This window comes from Pituophis catenifer, unplaced genomic scaffold, assembly GCF_029215685.1.
Source record: "Pituophis catenifer annectens isolate HBS135680 unplaced genomic scaffold, rPitCat1.0.hap2 SCAF_12, whole genome shotgun sequence".
In the NCBI taxonomy this organism is placed as follows: Eukaryota; Metazoa; Chordata; class Lepidosauria; order Squamata; family Colubridae; genus Pituophis; species Pituophis catenifer.
Genome location: NW_027256892.1, coordinates 27,160,446 through 27,179,419, shown reverse-complemented (window position 1 = coordinate 27,179,419; position 18,974 = coordinate 27,160,446). Strand labels below are relative to the sequence as shown.

Genomic DNA, 18,974 nt, shown 5'->3' with positions numbered 1-18,974 from the left:
GAAAGTTGGACTATACGAAAGGCTGAGCACCAAAGAATTGAGGCCTTTGAACTATGGTGCTGCGAGTCCCTTGGACTGCAAGGCGATCCAACCGGTCAGTCCTAGAGGAGATCAACCCTGACTGCTCTTTAGAAGGCCAGATCCTGAAGATGAAACTCAAATACTTTGGCCACCTAATGAGAAGGCAGGACTCACTGGAGAAGAGCCTAATGCTGGGAAAGATGAAGGGCAAAAGAAGGGGACGGCAAAGAATGAGGTGGCTGGATGGAGTCACTGAGCTTAAATGGTCTGGGGGGGATGGTAGAGGAAAGGAAGGCCTGGACGAAAGTTGTCCATGGGGTCCCAATGGGTTGAACACAACTTCGCAACTAAAAACAACACCATATGCCGAAATGCACTATAGGAGCCAGAAAGAGGCAGCCGCCCAGAAATGGATCCCCCTGGCCACTTTGGCTTTCTCTCTCCAAGCCGCTAAAGGAAAATCATCTTCGGTTTCAGCAGAAGCTGGACATGCAGATGGCTCTGAGCAGCACCCCTCTCCGAGATCCCTGAGGGAGGCCGAGGCAGGCAAGGAGGGACCTGGCCTTCCCCAGAAACATTGGGGTAGCCAAGGTCAAGCTCTTCCCCTGGAATTGGGGGGGGGCTCCTGCTGCCTGCCATCCTGGTAGGAAGAGTTCCAGGGAAAAGAAGGAGAGGCCCCTCCCAAACAGATGTTGGATTCATGAGAAGCATCAAACTCTCTCCTTCCTTACACCTATTTGTCCTCTTGCGTTTATGTGTCTTCTGCTTTAAGAACTATATTTTATTAAATCTGCTTGCTGAGAGGTAGTCTCTTGGGTGTGTTGTGGTCAGTCCTGGCTCACCTAAAGCAACCAAATCACTTTGAATAAACAGCATAATTTTATTAGCATGCATAGTATACTGTTGTGGGTTTTTGACAAAATAAGCAGCACACCACTAGGGAGAAGAACTGTGTTTATTGCAAGGACTGTTGAGTGTCTGCATTACAAGAAAGAGGGGCCCCAAACTACGAGAAAGTCAAGATGTTTATAGAAGTTATGGCTACAAAGCAGGAAGTCTTCGGAATCTGATTGGCTGGCCACTTGGGCTACGTGGCTGGGTCAGCCTTGTCTTTAGGCCAAGGGAGCCTTTCCGGTGGCCACAGGAGCTGGAAAGCCACTCGTGAAGGAGAAGGTTGGGGTTCTTCACCCAATTGGTTTAAGACCGGCTTGTGGAGGGCCTTGTCTGGGACTGTGTATATGCATCAATTTGAGTCTGAAGGGATTGGGCAGAGAGAGGACGGTGTGGGGAAAGGGTGCAGCCTCCATTTTGTTTATTTTCGGCACTACAATATTGGGCTCCCAACAAAGATGAGCAGTCCTGAGCAAAAGCAGAGGCAGGGCTGATGGACCTTTGGCCTTCTATAGCCAGACAGAGAGAAAAGGCAGAGAGGGTGGAAATGACAGAGTGCTGTTGGAATATTTAAGCTAAACCCATTCCCTTCCTATTAGGTCACTTGCTCGCCATATTATCTTTCAGAACAGTGAATAGACCATAGATTCATGACTGAATCCTCTCCCCATCACCACTTAGGTCAATTCAGCTTGCTGTGAATTTTTTTACAAGGGCATTTGGTAAGAGCTCATATGGTTTTTTTTGGGGGGGGACATCTCACAGGTTTGATAGTGAATGTAGTTGATGTATGTATAGGAGGGGGGCATATCTTTTACAATCACAACAGCTACACCTGGTAATGATTTCTTTTTCCCCCCTGAAATTATACCTCAGAATAAATAAGAAAACCTAAAGATGTTGCCTCCGGCAGAGGAGCACCATAAATTAAGCTGGATGGGGAAACGGTCTGGCCAAGAAGAGCATGAGGTCTCTGGGCATCTTTTGGCCTGGCTGGTGGTCTGGGAAAGGCTGCCAGTTGCAGGGAGCCAGGGAAGGGAAGGGATACTGGGGTGACCAGAATGCAGCTGCTCCTCGACCATCTTGACTTGGCATCTGGCCAATCTGGCATCTTGTTCACCTGGGCAACAGACAGGGCAGGTGCTCCTTGGGGTATTAAATCGGGCCAAGAGGGGCTTCGGTAATAAGGCCTTAGAAATGCTGCTCCTGTCATGCTTGGGTAAAAAGCTCAGCTCCTGCAGGCCCCCTCTCCCTGGCAAGGAGACCAGGGAATGAGCATGCAAGTAAAGAAGCTGAGGGGAAGAATCGGCAGCATGGCAGGGGAGCGCTTGGACATCAGCTTCTCATTGAGCAAGGACAGCCTAAAACCATGAGACCATGCAAAGGAGACACCACCTGGTTCCTGTCTCTCGAGGCATCACTGCACATCTGCTCTGCTCTCTTGCCAGGAGGAGACCTGAAAAAAGACCTAAGTCCAGATGCAGCCACCCTTAATTCTGAAGCACTGAAGAACCATTAAAGAGGATAAGGAAACCATACTCGGCTCCACTGGGCCTCCAATAGGCCACTGCTCCAGCAAAGCCCACCTCCCTCTCCATAGGAATGCATCACAGAAACCAATATTCAGCAGAGGTGCACCTACTGGTTTCCAGATGCAGGTAAAGCAGATCCAGCTTCTCACCCTGCCCTTTCAGTCATCCCTTTCTCCGCTACCTTTCTGAGGAAGGAAGGCAGCATTTCCAACCCACACCCCAATGCTGATGATATTTGATTGTCAGAAGGAGAACCAGGTCTTTGGTCTAATGCCCATCTACTTCATTCCTGCAGCTACAGGACTTCTTGAAACTGAAGCTCAGCCTGAGTCCAGAACCCTTCACCTTTCAGACATGAGCAATGCCAGGCTTGCCATCCATCTCTGCAATTTCTCCCAAGAAGCAGCGCTTGTTTGCAGCCAGTTGAGTAACATAGTTGTGTCTCAAGCATCAGTTGTTTGAAAGAAGGTCTTCTCCTGCCCTTGCTAGAGTCCAGCAGATCAACTTGGAGGGTTGGATCCCAGAGATCTGCACCTCATGGAGTCAGACCTTTGGGGCTGATTTGGAGTTCATTTTGGAGCCCGGCAGCCCATTCTCAGTGTTCTCATTTGCTGAAGAGCTCACAAGGCACTCCCTGCAGGAGACAGAAAAGAGACAGGCTCAGTCTTGCTTCACACTGGGAGTCCCAAGCAGAGGCTGTCCTAGGAGCTGCTGCTCCTCCCCATGCCATCCAGTAGGAAGGCCTCTGGGAGGAGGGCCAGCCGAGCATGCTCCCACGCCAAACCTCCTGTCTGGAGAACCAGACGCCTGTCACTTGAAGACCTGTTCCTGAGCCAGCCAGCCACGTGGCTTGCCCATATTCTATCCAAGGCAGCACAAGCACACTCACTTCTGTTTCCGTGTCTTCTTGAGAATGAAGAGGACCAGTTTCTTGGTCAGCATGATAAGGATGAGGAGCCCAATGACGCCACCCGCAACAGACAAAATGATCCGCGTCAGTGTGTTGTCAACCTTCTCCACTGAGGAGGCAGAGAAGGCAGTGAGGGCCAGGGAGAAAGGAGCCCCCTGCCTGCACCCTCAAGCCATGGGCTTCCCTGCACCCAAGCTCAGCAAGCCAATGGCTCAGAGGAAGGCTCCTTCCCACCACCCCAACTGTGGAGCTGAAAAATACAGTCTTGCCTCAGTCAGATGCCTCTAACTGTGCACGACCGAACCAAGGCCAGGCTCCATTGCCCAGCTGCTACTCACACATCACAACCACTTTGAGAGTAAAGGTGCCACTGTGGTTGGCATCCTTCTCTTTGGGATTCTTGACCAAGCAGGTGTATGGCCCAGAGTCCTCAAAGTCAGCATCAAGCAATAGGAGGGAAACGTTGAACTCCCGGTTGTCCTTGCTGAGTGGTAGGTCAGGTGGCAATATGTGCTTAAGGTTGAACTTGTACTCTGGATGAGGCTCTGGCTTGGAGTCTTTGTTCTTTACGACCCCTTTGAATATCTGCAGCAGGTGAAGAGCAGTGAATGAAGCCATGACTCTTGAAACCTTTCCTCAAGGTAGAATTTCCCAAGGGAAATTCTCTAATATCCAAGAACTACCTGACATAGCTTGCCAAGCATCCTCCACAAAGTGGTTGAGGGCAGAGGCCAGCTAAAGGGAGCTGTCCCCACTCCTCTCCTCCCCCACCCCACTGTGCAGACGGTGGGATGCTTGTGCTTCCTGGCAATGCAGAATTTTCCATAAGGGGCCCAACTTTTTCCCTCCACACTTTGACCCTCTTTTGGGGGAAATGGGGAGGATGCTGTGCCTCCTCTCAGGAATGAGGATTTAGACTGCTTCCATCTTCATCCATCAGCCCTAGAACACAGGGACTGGACCCTGCTTCTTTGCAGCTTCTGGGACTACACTGTAAAGAAGGAAGGAAGGAGAAATTGTCCGGGCTCTCTGGCTGCTCTCCAAGCAGACCAAGTGGCAGCCCAGACTCTGCAGGGCTGTAAATAGAGACAGGCAAGGCTTTCCTTGCTACTTATTAAATGTGAAAGCTACCTTCAATAGTTAATTGTCATTAATAAAAGCACCAACGATCATGACACCTTAAAGAATAAGGAATCTATCTCATAGCTGAATAGTATAGGTAGACCTTGCTTAATGACTGCCTTGTTCAGCAACTATTCAGAGCTACTAAAGCACTGAAAAATAAGTTTGTGATCAGTCCTCAACACTTGCAACCAGGGCAGCTTTGCTTTTGCAACTGCCTCAGCCTCCCACCCCCCTCCATCATGTGATTGCTAGTTGCATGCTTCATAGCCAGCTTCTGACAAGCAGAGTCAATAGAGAAAGTAGCAGTAAAATTGCAAGCCATGGACACGTGATATCTTGTTTATCGACCACATTACTTAATGATGGAACTGCCGGTCCCATTTGCGGTTGTTAAGCAAGGACTACCTGTAGATCTATTCATCTTCAAGGTGCCATAAATGTCTCTGCTTTCTGCTTGGAATCTAGCTTCATCAAAACTTCTAACACTCAAACCAAGCAGCCCTATCAGCCCATCAGCCTCCCTCCCAGCCCAGCCCAGCGTCAATCACCGCAGGCCACGCACTTCGGTCTGATTGTGGCTCCATACGAAGTTGGCTTTCTCAATGCCGATGCAGGAGTTGAAAGTACAGGGCAGTAGCACATTGGTGCCATTCTTGGCATAAATAACAGGTGCCTTGCCCACTGACACCTCCAAGGTCACTGTCCGAGAGCACAACTGAAGTCCTAAAAAGGAAGGAAGGAAGGAAGGAAAGAAAGAGAAAAGAAAAGAAAAGAAAAGAAAAGAAAAGAAAAGAAAAGAAAGAAAGAAAAAGAAAGACAATGCTTATCTTGGCAGGGTTGTTTTTATCTGACCTGAGTTTTTTGGATCAGACGGACTCTCTTCACACCGAGTGTGTATCCTATTCTTGCCTTATTTGGAGGGAGCTTGCCCAATGACCACATAAAAAGGTCACATCAAACTGAAAAGACAGCTTCCCATGTACATGTGGACCTTGGCTATACAAAGCCAGCTTGGGGAGGGGGGAGGGGGAGGGTGAAGAACCATCCTCTCTAGCAGCCACCAGCCAGAGATAACTGTTCTTCAGCTTGCTTCCTGGTCCACGGCCTACAGGCTCCACTGGCTACTTTACACATCTTGAGCAAAACAGAATTAATCTCATAGCCCCAACCCAGAGTTTTGACAGGAGCATTAGGAAAGCACAGCAGCACTCAAGCACAATGAAGTTGCTGGAAGGCCTGGTCATGCCCTACCTTCTCAAATGTCCAGAAAATGCATCAAATGGTCCAAACCTGTTGGACCAAACGTTCGTATACTGGACCAAGTGTAAGAAAGTATTTATCAAAAGAACTGGATCTTTACTGACATCATAAATCAATCTACAACATTCTCTTGTGTCCAATGAAGAGCCTCTATGCCAAGGGTGTCAAACTCAAGGCCTGGGGGCTGGATCCGGCCCACGGCGTGCTTACGTCTGGCCCATGGAGTCACCCTGGAAACAGCGAAGGACTGGCCCATGGTGCCTCTGCCAGCGAACACACCCGTCCCGAGCTCGATTTTTGCTGACAGAAGATTGCAGGAGGCTGCCGCAGCCAAAAACGGAGCTCGGGAGCCTGTTTTCACTGGCAGAGCGCTTGGGCCACCACACATGCCCCCAACATGAATGACATTATGCTGGCCAGGCCCACCCTGGCTCCCAGAGGTCAAACACAACCCTGATGCGGCCCTCAATGAAATCGAGTTTGACACCCCTGCTCTATGCCCTCAACTGAAGAGGCTACAATTGGGCACATTGAGCAGAATGCTGAGAAGGTCCTAATTCAGCCAAGGATGTGTCTTCCAAGGATGCCATCAACCAAACAGAATTGTCTGAAGGGAAGGATGGCCCTACCTCTTGCAAGCCAATAATGGAGTTATGGTGCTCTTTGAAAATGGTGACTGGTCTAACTTCCCTCTTTGCAGCTTAACATACAGACTAAGTTCACAGAACATGCTAGACAAGCTAAAACAAATTGGCAGTTTGTATGAAGTAGGTTAGGGGACCGAGTTGCAATTTCAGCTCTGATTCCCAGTTCAAACATCTGGGTCCTGCACTTGCCTAAAAAAGAAGGCTTCTTTATGTTGTGCTTCCGAAAGTTGGCCAAGGGCAATTGTCAGAATCTGTGAAGTGGCGGAAGAGCAGAGTTCCTGGAGCAGTCAGGTGCAGCAGGGTATGTGGGGTGTGTGTGTGTGTGTTTCTACAGTGAAGAGTCAGCTGTGCAAGAGTGTCCTTTCCTGACTCAAGGACACTCAAGAGCTTAGCTCCTTCTCAAATTCTCTTCCAGCATCTCCTCCCAGCTTCCTTACATGTGTACAAGTGAGCCCAATTCTCGGCAGGACTGGCTAGCCAGGCCATCCCATCAACAAGGGGACTTGGGACCATGGCCCGAGATGGGTGCAATCCCCACTCCAGACATTGGATTGCTGTGTGTCTTGAACTAAACCTGTCTGTGGCATGATCACAAGTGAGGGTGCCCTGGAAGAATCCCCTCCCTAAGTACTTGTCCAGCTGGCTTCCATGGGAGAGAATGGCAGATGTCCACCAGAAGCCCCTGCCGTTGCAAGATGTGCTGCTCTCCTGCCTGCTGTTCAGAAGCACTTGGGCACATGGTCCACCCACCCCATCCCTGCAACCCCGGCCCAGGCCAATGCCTGGAATTCAAAAGCAACATACCCAGGGAAGGGAGACCATGACATCAGTTGTGGTAGGGCAGACCCAGGTTCAAATCTGCTCTCAGCCATGGAAACTTTGGACCCGTTATTTTTTCTCAGCCCTTCCCAGGAGGTAGCTACTATGGGAATAACCTTAAAGAAGAGACTTGGGGAAGCTGTTTTCAACTCTTGAAAGAAAGGCAAGAGGTGCCTCTACTAAACAAAAGGAATATAGACTCAGATCCACCCATCTCACTCCCTGAGCCAATGGCAGTTTTTCTATTTCTGCCCCAAAGGGAACCTGACCACAGAGCAACTCAGGTGCGTCACCATGGATAGATCTGGTGTTTCAAGGAAGAGAGCTCACTCAGACTCAAGGAGAAGCCTTCACTTTCAAAGGTAGGTGAGGCTGCCTCTCCCATTACCAAGAGCCTCTTCACCTCTGGCTCAACTTTCCAGTGGGTTCAGCCTCTTCTGGCAGTCACTGTCGGGAGGCACCAGCCCAGTGGTGATCCTTGCTCAGAAAGTCATCCAGCCTGCTCCCCAAAGCACCAAAGATTCTGCAAAGCCAAGGTGCTCTGAATATTTGTAGCCCAAATGTAGGTAATGTGAAATAATTGATGGGGATTTGAATGGAACAAGACCTCTGCAAGGTGCCAGACCTTTGAGTGGCATCCAGCCGATTGGCCAACATGGGAGCCTCTGGTTTGTCTGGGACAGAGCAATTGTCAGGCCCTAAAGGGGGGCTTCTTACACAACTGACCCAGGGAGGGAAACGGGAGGGGGAGGCTTTGTAATTAAAGTTTATTACAAAATAATTATCAGGCACTACAACATTATTTGACTACAGGTATTTGTCATTCAGAAAACAAAATAACTGGGAACTGACCTTGCTAACATTAGTAGAGTGACTTTTTTTCTTTTTCTTTTTGCAAGAGTTCAATTAGAATTGCACTCTCAGTAAGGAGGCAGAATTCATTTAAAGGAGGGGGACTACAAGGTCCATCTGAGTCTCCTGAACGCTTCCTATTGTGTGCTTGCTCCAGAGAAAGGATTGAGACCAAGGGAATTGGCGTCCTTCTGACTTGTTCAGAAGTCTTGGGTGGGACGCTCACATTCCAGGTAAAGAAAACAGCATCAGCCGTAAAGCGGGGGAAAGGAAGGTGCTTCGGATCCTCTTATTTGAACCCCTCACAACAACCCGGAGATTCACCACCCTTCCCGCTCCCTAGTTTCAAGAAGTTCAACACGGACTTCCCACAAACTTTCTGTGTAAACGAGGCTTCTTGGAGCCGAAGCAAACTTAAAGCGAGGTCGTACTTACTCCAGGGGCGTTGTCTAGGATTCTGCTCGAATCTTTAAAAAGGTATCCGGGAGGAAGGGAGGGAGGGAGAGAACGAGCAGGCAGAAGAGGCTGCCAGCTGGAGCAAAAAGTCTCCTAACACACTACAGCAAATGCGGGAGAAAACGCCGGTCCTGCGCTTCCCCTATCCCGCTCTCCCGCCCCCCACCCACCCCGTCCGCAGGGACGGCAGCCGAGCCGCGGCGGGATGGGGCCAAGGGAATTGCAGTTGTGGCGCGCGCCAGCGGAGAGGGGAAGGCAGATGTCCCTCCGCTTTTTGTCCGAGTCACGCGCCCTGCTAGGTGACCGCGGACCGGTCAGTTGGCTGGGGCCCCAGGCGACCGACAGTTCCCCGAAGCTCGGAGCGGCTCCGCGTCCTTACCTAGCAAGGCGACTCCCAGCCAGTCCACGGCCATCTCGGCAACTCCTCGGCCGCCTTTCTCCTCTCCCGTTGACGCCGCAGTCTCCAACTGCCGAAGTTGCTTTCGCGACCGACCGCCGCAGTTGCCGCTCCTGGCTCCGCGCACGGGCCGCCCCTTCCAGCAGCCGGCAGCCCAAACGGCAGCGAGAGGCGGAGGCGGACACTCCCGGAACCGCCTCCGCGGTGATGCCAGGCCCCCCGCGGAGGCGTGGAGGGCGCGCGCAGCCTCGTCGCACCGGGCCTGGGGAGCGGCACCGTCCTCCCCGAAGGTCGTTGGCCGCCTGCCGCCCGCAGCGCCGGATAAACGGCTGGAGCAGGCGTGCCAAGCCCTCCCGCTTTGGTTGCTTTGCACTTAACCCCGACGGGGACGGAGTCTTTCCCTCCTCTGTTCCACCAACGCAGGCGGCTGAATTAGGCCTTAGGAATTTCCAAGCAAGATAGGCAAGGGATGCTTTTGGGGGGGGGGCAAAAATTGGCCTGTCCTCCCCAGGGGTAGGCGAGGCAGCACCTTTATCTGTTGACTAGAATAGGAAGGAAGCCCTGCCCAGCTTGGCCCTGAATCCCCCGCAGGGGCAGTGGGGAAGCTAACTTCTCTCCAGTGGGATATTTGGGGGCTGAGAAGGTTGCTCCGGATGGAGCAGGGGATGGAAGGGCAGCAGGAAAACCAGGCGAGGAGCGGCAATTGGGCAGAGAGAAGATTTTTTCTCACATGCAAAGGTAGAGTCACTGCTGAAGCAGCAGGAGGGAAGCCTTCGTGCTGATCAAGGAAGGGCTACCTTCACTTCTGGGGAGCTGGGCTTTTGCTGCCAATTTAGCTAGGCTAGCTTTAGGGACAGGCCTTTCCCATCAACGCTTCTTGTGTCCTCCAAGCCCAAACCTGCTTCAGGCATCTCGGGAAGGAATTCAAAGCTCACACGGTCCAGGAATGCAGGAGGTGGTGGGGCTCCAACATCCCACTCTCTGGGAAGCAGCTGGCGGCCGTTTCAGCAGAGCGACCCTCAGCCTAGCTTGTGCCAGAGCAATGCCATCCAAACTAGACAACCCTTCCGATGTTGCATAGAAAGGGGGGGGGGAGAGATGAGGGAAAGAAGAAAGGAAAAGCTCCTGGCTTAAGGGGGAGGGCAGAGGATGCCAGTCTTGGGGGCATCCTGAGCCACGGGCTAGCTTCTGCTGACGTGGCAGGTAGATGGTGCGGAGATGCTGCGGTAGTGGCAGCTTCTGAAGCTCCCAGAGAATCATGACTCAGGGATTGTGCAGTGAAAGATAAAAAAGAAAAAAAGAAAAAGAAGCTGTAAAGGTGCCAGAAATTCCGGGTAGCAATCTAGGGGGAGGGGGGAGCAGCTCTTACTGCATGGGGGGAGGGGAATACTTTTTCCATGCCTTTGTTGCCGGTGACCATTGCAGAAAGTCAGGGGCACTAGGCCAAGAACTTAGGCCCATTGAGGGCCTGGCTGGACTTCAGCCAGGAGCTGGCCAGGACTCTCCAGAGGAAGGGAGGCATTCGCGCTCTCCATGCAAAGGGGCGTTTGCTTGGTGCCAGCCAGCCTCAGGGCTCAAAGAGCGAACACCGGAGAGGAATCCCAGCGCTCGCCGGAGAAGCTTGGCTCCCTGGGGCCGCAGCAGCCCAGCCTTACTCCGTTCCTCCGACGCTCCTCTGTTCTTTTCTGCCGCTTGTACCCCTCCCGGGAAGGAAGCCGGGAGGAGGCAGTTTAGCCCCAAGGACCAGTAAAATTTTCTGCGGCTCTGCGCCGGCGAATTCTTGCGAAGGACTTCACCGAGGAAACCCGGTGGCTTCCCTGAGGCCGAAATGGGCCCTCGCAGGAGGGGGAGGGGCACGCGGCCTGGCTCTCTGGCCACCAAGGCGATCCTGTCTCTCCGCCTGTCCCCGCCTTCGCAGGTGCGCGGCGGCGGCCGGCCGCATGCCCTGCTTGTGCCCCCTCACAAGGACCCGGGAGCGCGCCCAGCTGACGCGAAGCAAACTGCTGGCTTCGCAATCCTCCCTTCGCGGGAGGCGGAAGGCCGGGCATCCCGGAAGAACTGCTCGTCCTTGGGTTTGAAGCTGCTGTCCAGGCTGAGGAGTTGGGTTTCTCCGCCTCCGCGGGGGGGGGGGCGGGGGCGGGATCTCTCCAGAGGACACCGAGGAGGAGGAGGAGGAGGACCAGGCGTTTTGCACACCCCAAGAACCTCTGCGGACGTCCGCTGCCCTGGGACACCCAGCTCCAGCTTGAGCCGTCTGCTGCTGCTGCAGCCTCCCCTCCGCCGGCTGCTCCGCACTCGCGGCATCGTTTCCCCTTCCCCAGCCTCAAGCCTCGAAGGGCCTCTTCCCGCTGACCCAACCCATGCGCGGGAAAGTTTCAGGGACAGCCAGCCAGGCTTCCTCGGGGCCGCTGCCGAGTTCTGCAGCCAGTTCTCTTTCGCACCGGGTAAGAAGGCGGGCTCCTTCAGGTTAGGAGACGGTCCGCGTTTCTGGGCTCTTCGGAGGGCAGGAGGAGAGTCGGGGCAGCGGACTTTTATTGTCCGTTCTTTATAGTTTCTCTCGACCAGAAGGGGTCTGGCGCGTGCGCACCCGCCTTGCTCAAAAGCCCTTCATGCGCAACCCTTGGTCTTCCCGGCCGAAGGAGTCCGGAGCCGATCTCCCGCGTCTGCCTCCTGCTCCGCCGAAGTGTTGCAACGGAGACCTGGGCCCCCTCCAGGAAAGAGGCCGCCGCCGCCCGCCTGGCGCCTAAGAAGCGTGGCAGACAAGTGGCATCTCTGGCTTGATCCGCCCTTGGCCTGCCCCAGAGGGAGCCAAGAATCATGCAGATTTTCCGGGCGGCCAGAGCTGGTTTGTAACTCCAGCAAGGACCTCTAGACAGTCTGCGGGAGGGAGAGCTTTGGCCCCGTTTCTTTCCTTCCCAGCCTTCTGGTCGCAGACTCTCGGCCCCGGAGGGATGGAGGAACAGAGAGTCAGGCGCCCCCCCCCCCCCCCCCCGCAGCCTCAAGCGGCATTTCTTGGATGGGCCCCTGCAGAACTTAATCTGGGCCAGCCTGGGGAGCACCACCATCCAAGGAAGAGAAGGCAGCCGGGCCCAGCAACCTCAGCCGGCTCCTGTCCTCTGGGGTGGCCAGCTACCCGACCAACTAGGTCGGGGTCTGTAGCATGTTCATGTTCCTTCCTGGGAGTCTGGCTTTCTTTCCTAGTGCCAAGATTCTGTGGCCAAATCTGCCATGTTAGCGGGCCCAACCCACCAGCACTGCGAATTTTCAGGGTCACAGCTGAGACCAGGTACTTCCTGAGAGCCTCCTTCACCTCCAAGTGGGACAGCAGTTCTGCTCACCCAAAGGGGTGACGGATTCCCTGATCTGGCTGAGGGCTGAAAGAGAAAGAAACTTTCCCAGCCTCCTGGCTAAGAAAGGGAGCCAAGACTGAGGGAGGCAGTGGGGACCTCACTCAGTCTCTCACTTTGGCCTCTTGTGAAGCAACTCAGTCCCCTTCTGGAGGGAGGGAGGGAGAGACAGACAAAGAGGGCCAGGAACACCACAGCCAGTCTCCCCAGTGCTGCTTGCTGCAGTACCGGCTCATGGCAGTTTCGACCTTTGTCCCGGCACCCGAGAGGCTTTCAAGGAGTTGTGTAAGTACTGAACCCCAAACTACTTAACCTGCTATAAAGTGGTGGGTGTGGGGGCGGGAGTCTTTTAGACCCTCCATCCAAAGTAGGAGGTTCAGGTTATTGATCCTAAGTTTCAAAGAGCCTTGCCCCACAGCCAAAGCCACTTCCATTCTCAGCCCCCTTCAGATTCGCTGGCTTTGAATCCATCTGGCCCAGTGGAGAGCGGTTGGGGAAGGGGAAAGGGGAAGGCAACCTTCCCTTCCCTTTCACAAGAAGGAGTAACCAGGGAAGAAGGCCCATGGGGTATGTTAGGGTGGGGGAAGAGAGAGGACTTAGACCAGGCGCCCACCCTCCAGGGAAAGAAGCAGAGGTCTGCCTGTGTTGAGAGGCAAGCTCTGCTTTATTTCATCTGACTGTTGGACTTCCTGAGCAGACCCAGGACAAGAAACATTGATTTCCAGCGCAGCACAGTAAATCACTGTCCGTGCAAATGGAGGCCAACTCAATTCTGCAGTTACAAGAAGAGCGATGAAAACTTTTCAGGCTGAGGCTGATGAATCTGAATTGCAGATTTTGCAAAATAAGGACAGAAAGGTTGCATAACCCATCTCAGCTGAGGGCAGGTGTTGGGAACATGACAGAAGTGGGGGGGTTGCAATCAGCAGGCAGCAAAGTGCAATTCCAAGGAGAAGCAGCAGAGCCAAAGACAGATCAGCACAGTCACAAGCCACCGGGGGAATCAATTGTTCTCACCCCCCCCCCAACATCCTAGGAAAGGAGCCTCATGTCCAGAAGTAAGGGCCAGTTCAGGGGCTGCTGAGTGGAGAATCCCAGGAGGGGTCATGGCTGGTGGGGTGGGGAATGGAGGCCTCCAGGGCCCTTCTTGCATTGGGGTTTTAACTAGCAGGCAAGATGTGTGAGCAGAGAAAGCAAAGACCAGTTGGTTGCAGTGGGTCTGGGTGGAAACTCTTCCACTAAGCCCCAAATAGACAACCTTCCTTCCTTCCTTCCTTCCTTCCTTCCTTCCTTCCTTCCTTCCTTCCTTCCTTCCTTCCTTTCCTTCCTTCCCCTGCTCCCCTCAACATGCACATACCTCCTGCTTATGCCAGGCAGAAAACCTTCAGTTTTTTTCATGAGAGGGGTGTGAGGGTCAACAGCATTCCTTCCAAACAGTCCAGCGGTGGGTTTGTAAGATGGGGGTGGGGTGCAGTGCTGGCCTGCAAGAGAGATGGCTGCTGACCCCTGGCAGTGAATTCTCCTGGCAGTGGTGAATTGTGCTTGGTATTCAAGGTGGAAAGTGAGAAATGGCAGTTTCTGCTTTGGAGAGGAAATCCTGCTTGGCCTTGGGACACAGTTCCTCTCCCTGCCACAGAGCTGTGAGCCCTCATCAGCTCCTAAGCCATCTGCCTCCACTCAGGCCCCTTCCATGAGCAAAGGAAAAAAGCTTTCCCTTTCCCAAGACTTGCCATGAAGGCAGCAGGGGTGGGGGTGGTGGCGGTGGCCTTCTTGCCAGGGACACAAAACAGGGCTTCCTCTGTCCAAATGGAGGAACTGCCCATCTGGGACAGGAATGGAGACTCACCCCAGGCAGCTTTCAGTTTCAGCAAACTCCCTCCCCCCAATAAAAACCCACCACCAGCAGCCAGCCCATGCTGTGCTCTGGCCCAAGAGCCCAGCAGTGAAGAGGGAGAGAGAAAGCACCCCAGTCTTTCTGAAATTTTGGGTGGAGCTCTTTGCTTTAGAGAAAGTCCATGGGAGAAGAGGCCAGGGACAAGGAGGAGCAGGGAGCCAGCCTGGAGGAGAGACTCCCCCCTCTACTTCATGCCTTCCTCCGGGTTCCCTTCCCCATCTGTCTTGCCCTCTTCTTCGGTCTTCTGGTCATCCGTGTTGAGCCTCTGCTGCTTCTTGCGCCGGACACACTTGACAATGACCAAAGCCAGGATCACCACAGCCAGGAAGCCCCCCACAGTGGCCCCCACAATCACGGCCACAGTGGAGTCCCGCTCTGGGGGCTCTGTGGAGAGAAGCCCAGCATCAGGCAAGGAGCAGCACTTGGGATCTACTCCCAGCATCTGCAGGAAAGGCTTCTTGACCCCAGAGGGAGTTTCCCTTTTCCAGAACACTGGAAAAAGGCCACTCTGGGGAAGGGAAGAGCCCCCTGTGTCCCGGAGTGGGTTTCTGGGGTCTTCCAGGAAGGGGAGCAAGCAAGAAGGGAAAGGTGTGGAACCACAGCCTGACCTTCTGTGAGAACCTGGAGGCTGATCTGGCCGTGGCCCTTGTGTCGGTCAGGCGGGTTCATCACGTAGCAGTTGTACAGCCCTGTATCCTCCAGCTGCACCTTGTGGAGGGTGAAGGACACATCATTCTTGCTGGGGTTTCCCGTAAACTCCACACGATCCTCAAAACGCTTCAGCTCCACAGGAACCACTTTCAGCTTAAACTGCAAGAACTGGAGTGGAGGGTGGGCGAGAGTGGGAGAATCAGAAGAATGGCGGGATCTTTGGGAGCACCCCACACTCCAGTCTGGCCTACTGTCTGGAATTCCTGGTGGTGGTGGGCAGGGTGGGAGGGAGGAAAGGCAGGGAGTTTAGGAAACTTGGACAAGGGTCACACAGTCCATGGTCCATTCCCCTCTCCCGCCCACCCACCTAACTGCTGCAAAGCCCAGAGTTTCTGCTGTGGAGGGTGAGGAAACTGAGTTTGCCTGCTAGCCAGATTTTGCCCACTGGCTCCCCTCCTCCTGGCACAGTTGAGAAGCCCAGAGACCTTCACAAGGAGGTGCAAGCAGCATTCAAATGTGGGGCAGAGGGATTGTCCAGCCCCCGGATCCAGATACTCACCATCTCTTCGGTGCAGTTCTGGCAGGTTTGGTAGGTCCAGTTCAGGGAGAACTGCTTTTTGTCTACCTGGTAGCAGGAATTGAAAGTGCAGCTGAGGCGGATGGAAGAGCCGTTCAGAGCATAGACGGTGGTTGGGGCCATCAGCTCCATGCCCAGCGTGTTCAGCACTAGCAGGGAGAGAAGAGGCCTGTTACTCCTGTTTGCACTAAGACAAACTGCAGGGCCTACCAACCAGGGGGGCATTGGAGGGCTCCTTCCAACAGTATAGAAACTGTGGACACCACAGAACTGGCACTATCATGTCCGGCTGAGTTGTCTACCTTGGGTGTATATTGTTGCAAACCTTGGAGGGCTCCCAAAGATGCTGGCAGTTACCATCCTTCAGGGGAGAGAGATGCCTTCTCTGTGCTATATGAGCAAGAATGATGGGAACGTCATCCAATGTGCTTTGGGGGGAGGGGGAGTCCTGGGGAAGGCTGGTGTGCTGGGCAGTGCAGCCTTTCTTTTCCTCCATCCAGGTGGAGATGAGTTCTCGTCTGTACTCCCCTCCCAAATCCAGAAAGGAACTCAAAGGTGTTTTGGGAGTTGGCCGAAGCCCCTCAAGTGCCCATGACCAAAGCAGCAGAAAGCTACTAATGCAGTTGGAATCATAGGCGCATGTCTCCTCACCCCTGCACTGGGATCAAGAGGTCTCCTGCCTTTGGCTTTGAGGTGTTCTGCCCTTTGTTGTCTGCAAGAAGCCCTTAAACCCCAAATTGGCAGCTGCGGGTGGCTGGCATAACCTGAACGCCCTGAGCGAAAGGGACACCAGAGAGAGATAGGACAGCTTTCAGGGGTTCATTCTTGAGGAAGGCAGGAAAAGTCAAAGGGGGCAGCTCCCAAGAACTGAGGGGCAATCCATGATCAGACCAGGGCAAGGGTGGGCTTAGCCACAGGTTCTAGCCATTCAGCCCTGGGGATTCCCGGCAGATGTCCCTGCTCTTCCTTCAATGGGGTCCCGCTGCTGGATCTGTAGAGAACTGCTGTGCTTCTTTCATTCACTGCCTAATTTACCAGCACTATACCAGCGCCAGTGCGCATGCTCGCCAAGGACACTGACCAGGATACATTAATAGAGGGAGAGGCCCAGGCTGCACTCAGCAGCAGAGCTGGATTCCGGGGCTCTAGTCTAGGACCAACCTACTCCACAGGGGACAGGATGCAGCTATTGGGGAGTGGGGGGGGGCGTTGTCCAGCTCTGCTTGGCAGATCTAATTGCAGCTGAAGTTGGCACCTCCTTCGCAGCCTTGTGGGAGCACACTAAGAGAGATCTGCTTGGGCCAGCCAGAAGCAGCTGCTGAATCCCCCAGCAGGACAGGTCGCTGAATTCACTCAGGGCAGCGGGGAGTCAGTATTCCCACATGAGTTCCCATCATGTCCGGCCTTTGCTTCAGGCAGAGAAGGGAGGAGGGGTGGGTCTCCCTTCTCGTCCACTACCCAAGCCAGCCTTCCCCCGCTATCTAGGAGGAAGAGCCAAAGCCAGCCTGCAGGAAAGTAACTCTGGGTTGATAGCCCGACCCCAGCCCCTGCGCCCCACTTCTCCAATGACTCCCCCTCCAACCACCATGCTGGCCAGCCCTTGGGGACGCATGTGGAGAGGGTGACTCGTCATCAAGTGTTCTCTGACACCCCCCCCCCCACAAACTGTCGGAGTTCGGAAGCCTGCCTCACCCATTCCCCTCCCCCCCATCTCCGCGGCACTTACCCAGCGGGAAGAGCAGCAGCAGCTGCAGCGCCGGGCTTGCGGGGCTCATCCTCAAGGGCGGCGGCGCGCGGGGCTCAGCAGCTGGACAGGGCGAAGGTCAAGTGCTCGACCGTCCGTCCGGAGCACTCATCGTCCTTGGGCAGCGGAGGGTTTGGCTCCAAGATGGCCGGCTGGAGGGGCGGCGGCCACTGTTGTTGCCGCCGCTACCACCACTACCAAAAATCGGGGGACAGAAAAATTCTTTGGTTGGTGGATAGCAAGCAGGATTCGGGAGGGCGGGAAAGGGCTGTGGCTAAGAACAAGCGGGCGGGTGGCCCTCGACGCGATTCTCCTGCGGACCGCAGCTTTTCGGGCTCAATTGCTGATTCCAGAAGAGCAGGCGGGAAACATCGCAGCTCCTGGGGCTGGGGTCAGCGCGTTGGCCGCAGTTTCTTGCAGGGCTTTGGGCTGGAACTGTGTGTGCGAGGGGAGGGGAGTCTTCCCTGAGGGTCAGCGGGAACGTTCCCCTTCGTTGGTCTTCGTCTCAATGGGTTATTCCCCCCTCCCCTCTTCTAGAACCATTGCATATAATCCAAGGATTATCCAGTACCGCCCCCCGCCCCCCAAAGTAGCGGCTCCTACGGTTGCCATGGAAAGAATGGTGGGTGTAACTTCTCGCGCACACCGACTGCAAGAGGCAGTCGCAAAAACTCCGTTCCTGGGAACTCCTTTGCTCAAGAGGCCGTGCAATTTGCACCGCGCTTCCAGTGAAAACCAGCCGCGAGCGCAATTGCTCCTGTTATCAAACTTGAGCGGGTGGAGACGCGAACCAAGAGATTGCAGCGGGCTGTCTGCCCGGACTCCGGCGGGGAGCTACCCCCCGCGCCCCCACCCCTGCACCACGCCGGCCGGGCTGCGCTCTCGGGAGGCCCGGGGGGGGGAGGGAGGACGCCCTTCTGCCCCGGGGTCGTTTCTTTTAAGGCGCCGCCGGAGCAGTGGGGTTTCTGCCGCGTCGCTGTCCGTTGTCCTGCAGGAGCCGCTCGACGTTTTCCTTTCCTCCCTAGACTCCTGCAGGCGTCTGCATAAACGGCATCGGGAGGCCGGAAGCAGAGCGACCCTCCCTCCACCACCATTTCTCAGCGGCGGAGAAAAGTTGATGGCCGAGACTGGAGCCTCCCGGGCTGGAGCCGCCCGAACTTCCTGCTCTGCCTTCAGTTCCGTGCAAGGACGGCCTGGGCTTCTTGCTGGGTTTCCAAAGCTCACGTACTTCCTCTTAGTATCCCAGGAGAAGAGAGCCCGAAGGAGACCCTCTTGGGGTGTGTGGGGGGGGGGGGGAGAAGTAGCCCAGCCAGTCCGAGTCCTGGTTTACTTTCCTTCAAATCCCAGAGGTAGGGAGCCAACAGCAGCACCGATGCCCTGGATCTTCTCTGAGCTGCTCTACAGGCCTTTGTCAAGAGCAGGTGCTGGTCTGTGGTCTGGGCCATTGAACTTCAAGAGAGACTGGCCAAGTTGGACGGGATCCAGCCCTCCACCACCACTCCTATCCAACAGGACAAGAAAGAATGGTCAACAGATACCCTGGACTGCATCCAGGCTGGAAAGAACACAGATTATTCTTTTCACCCAAGACTTCCTGGAACTGCTGCCCAATCACCTTATCAACAGTTTTCCCTAGAAAGTCAGAGACTGGCCAAAAGTTGTTTCCTATGGGTCAAGTATGGCTTCTTAAGGAGACAGAAATCCAAGGGCCCCTCCAGTCCATCCCCACCTTTATTGTGAAGGGCAGACTCTAATCCCTCCTCCCTTCACTGGCAGTTGCACAAGATGGGAGAGGCAAGGAAGCAGCCCACATATGCTGGAGATCAACACACACATACCCCCCACCCCCAG

At 54.5% G+C, this 18,974-nt stretch overlaps 2 protein-coding genes across 3 annotated transcripts; both read right to left on the bottom strand.

Moving 5' to 3' along the window:
• Nucleotides 1-970: 970 nt before the first annotated feature.
• Nucleotides 971-8,971, bottom strand: SCN4B (sodium voltage-gated channel beta subunit 4). The gene is made up of 5 exons (XM_070952381.1): nt 8,893-8,971; nt 5,042-5,202; nt 3,693-3,939; nt 3,334-3,463; nt 971-3,078 (listed from the first exon to the last, which is right to left on the bottom strand). Exons 1-5 carry the CDS (start codon nt 8,924-8,926, stop codon nt 2,988-2,990), a joined length of 663 nt encoding a protein of 220 aa, XP_070808482.1. The 5' UTR covers nt 8,927-8,971; the 3' UTR covers nt 971-2,987.
• A 3,942-nt stretch (nt 8,972-12,913) lies between these two features.
• Nucleotides 12,914-17,261, bottom strand: SCN2B (sodium voltage-gated channel beta subunit 2). Of its 2 annotated transcripts, none has more exons than XM_070952269.1 (4): nt 17,106-17,261; nt 15,362-15,528; nt 14,760-14,970; nt 12,914-14,535 (listed from the first exon to the last, which is right to left on the bottom strand). In XM_070952269.1, the coding sequence occupies exons 1-4, from the start codon at nt 17,152-17,154 to the stop codon at nt 14,336-14,338; spliced, it is 627 nt and encodes a 208-aa protein (XP_070808370.1). In that variant the 5' UTR covers nt 17,155-17,261; the 3' UTR covers nt 12,914-14,335. The 2 variants fall into 2 exon arrangements, with proteins under 2 accessions (XP_070808370.1, XP_070808371.1); XM_070952270.1 differs by having other exon boundaries at nt 14,760-14,853.
• Nucleotides 17,262-18,974: the final 1,713 nt, after the last annotated feature.

Bases quoted from the DNA above. Each gene is read 5' to 3' on its own strand.
- SCN2B (XM_070952269.1), bottom strand. From the start codon at position 17,154: ATGAGCCCCGCAAGCCCGGCGCTGCAGCTGCTGCTGCTCTTCCCGCTG. The intron at 14,971-15,361 runs GTGAGTATCTGG...CCTCCACTCCAG, and splicing joins AGAACTGCACCGAAGAGATG to TTCTTGCAGTTTAAGCTGAA. The intron at 14,536-14,759 runs GTCAGGCTGTGG...TTCTCTCCACAG, and splicing joins CCTCCAGGTTCTCACAGAAG to AGCCCCCAGAGCGGGACTCC.
- SCN4B (XM_070952381.1), bottom strand. From the start codon at position 8,926: ATGGCCGTGGACTGGCTGGGAGTCGCCTTGCTAG. The intron at 3,940-5,041 runs GTGCGTGGCCTG...CACCTGCTGCAG, and splicing joins GGAGCCACAATCAGACCGAA to ATATTCAAAGGGGTCGTAAA. The intron at 3,079-3,333 runs GTGAGTGTGCTT...TGTCTCCTGCAG, and splicing joins AAGAAGACACGGAAACAGAA to GGAGTGCCTTGTGAGCTCTT.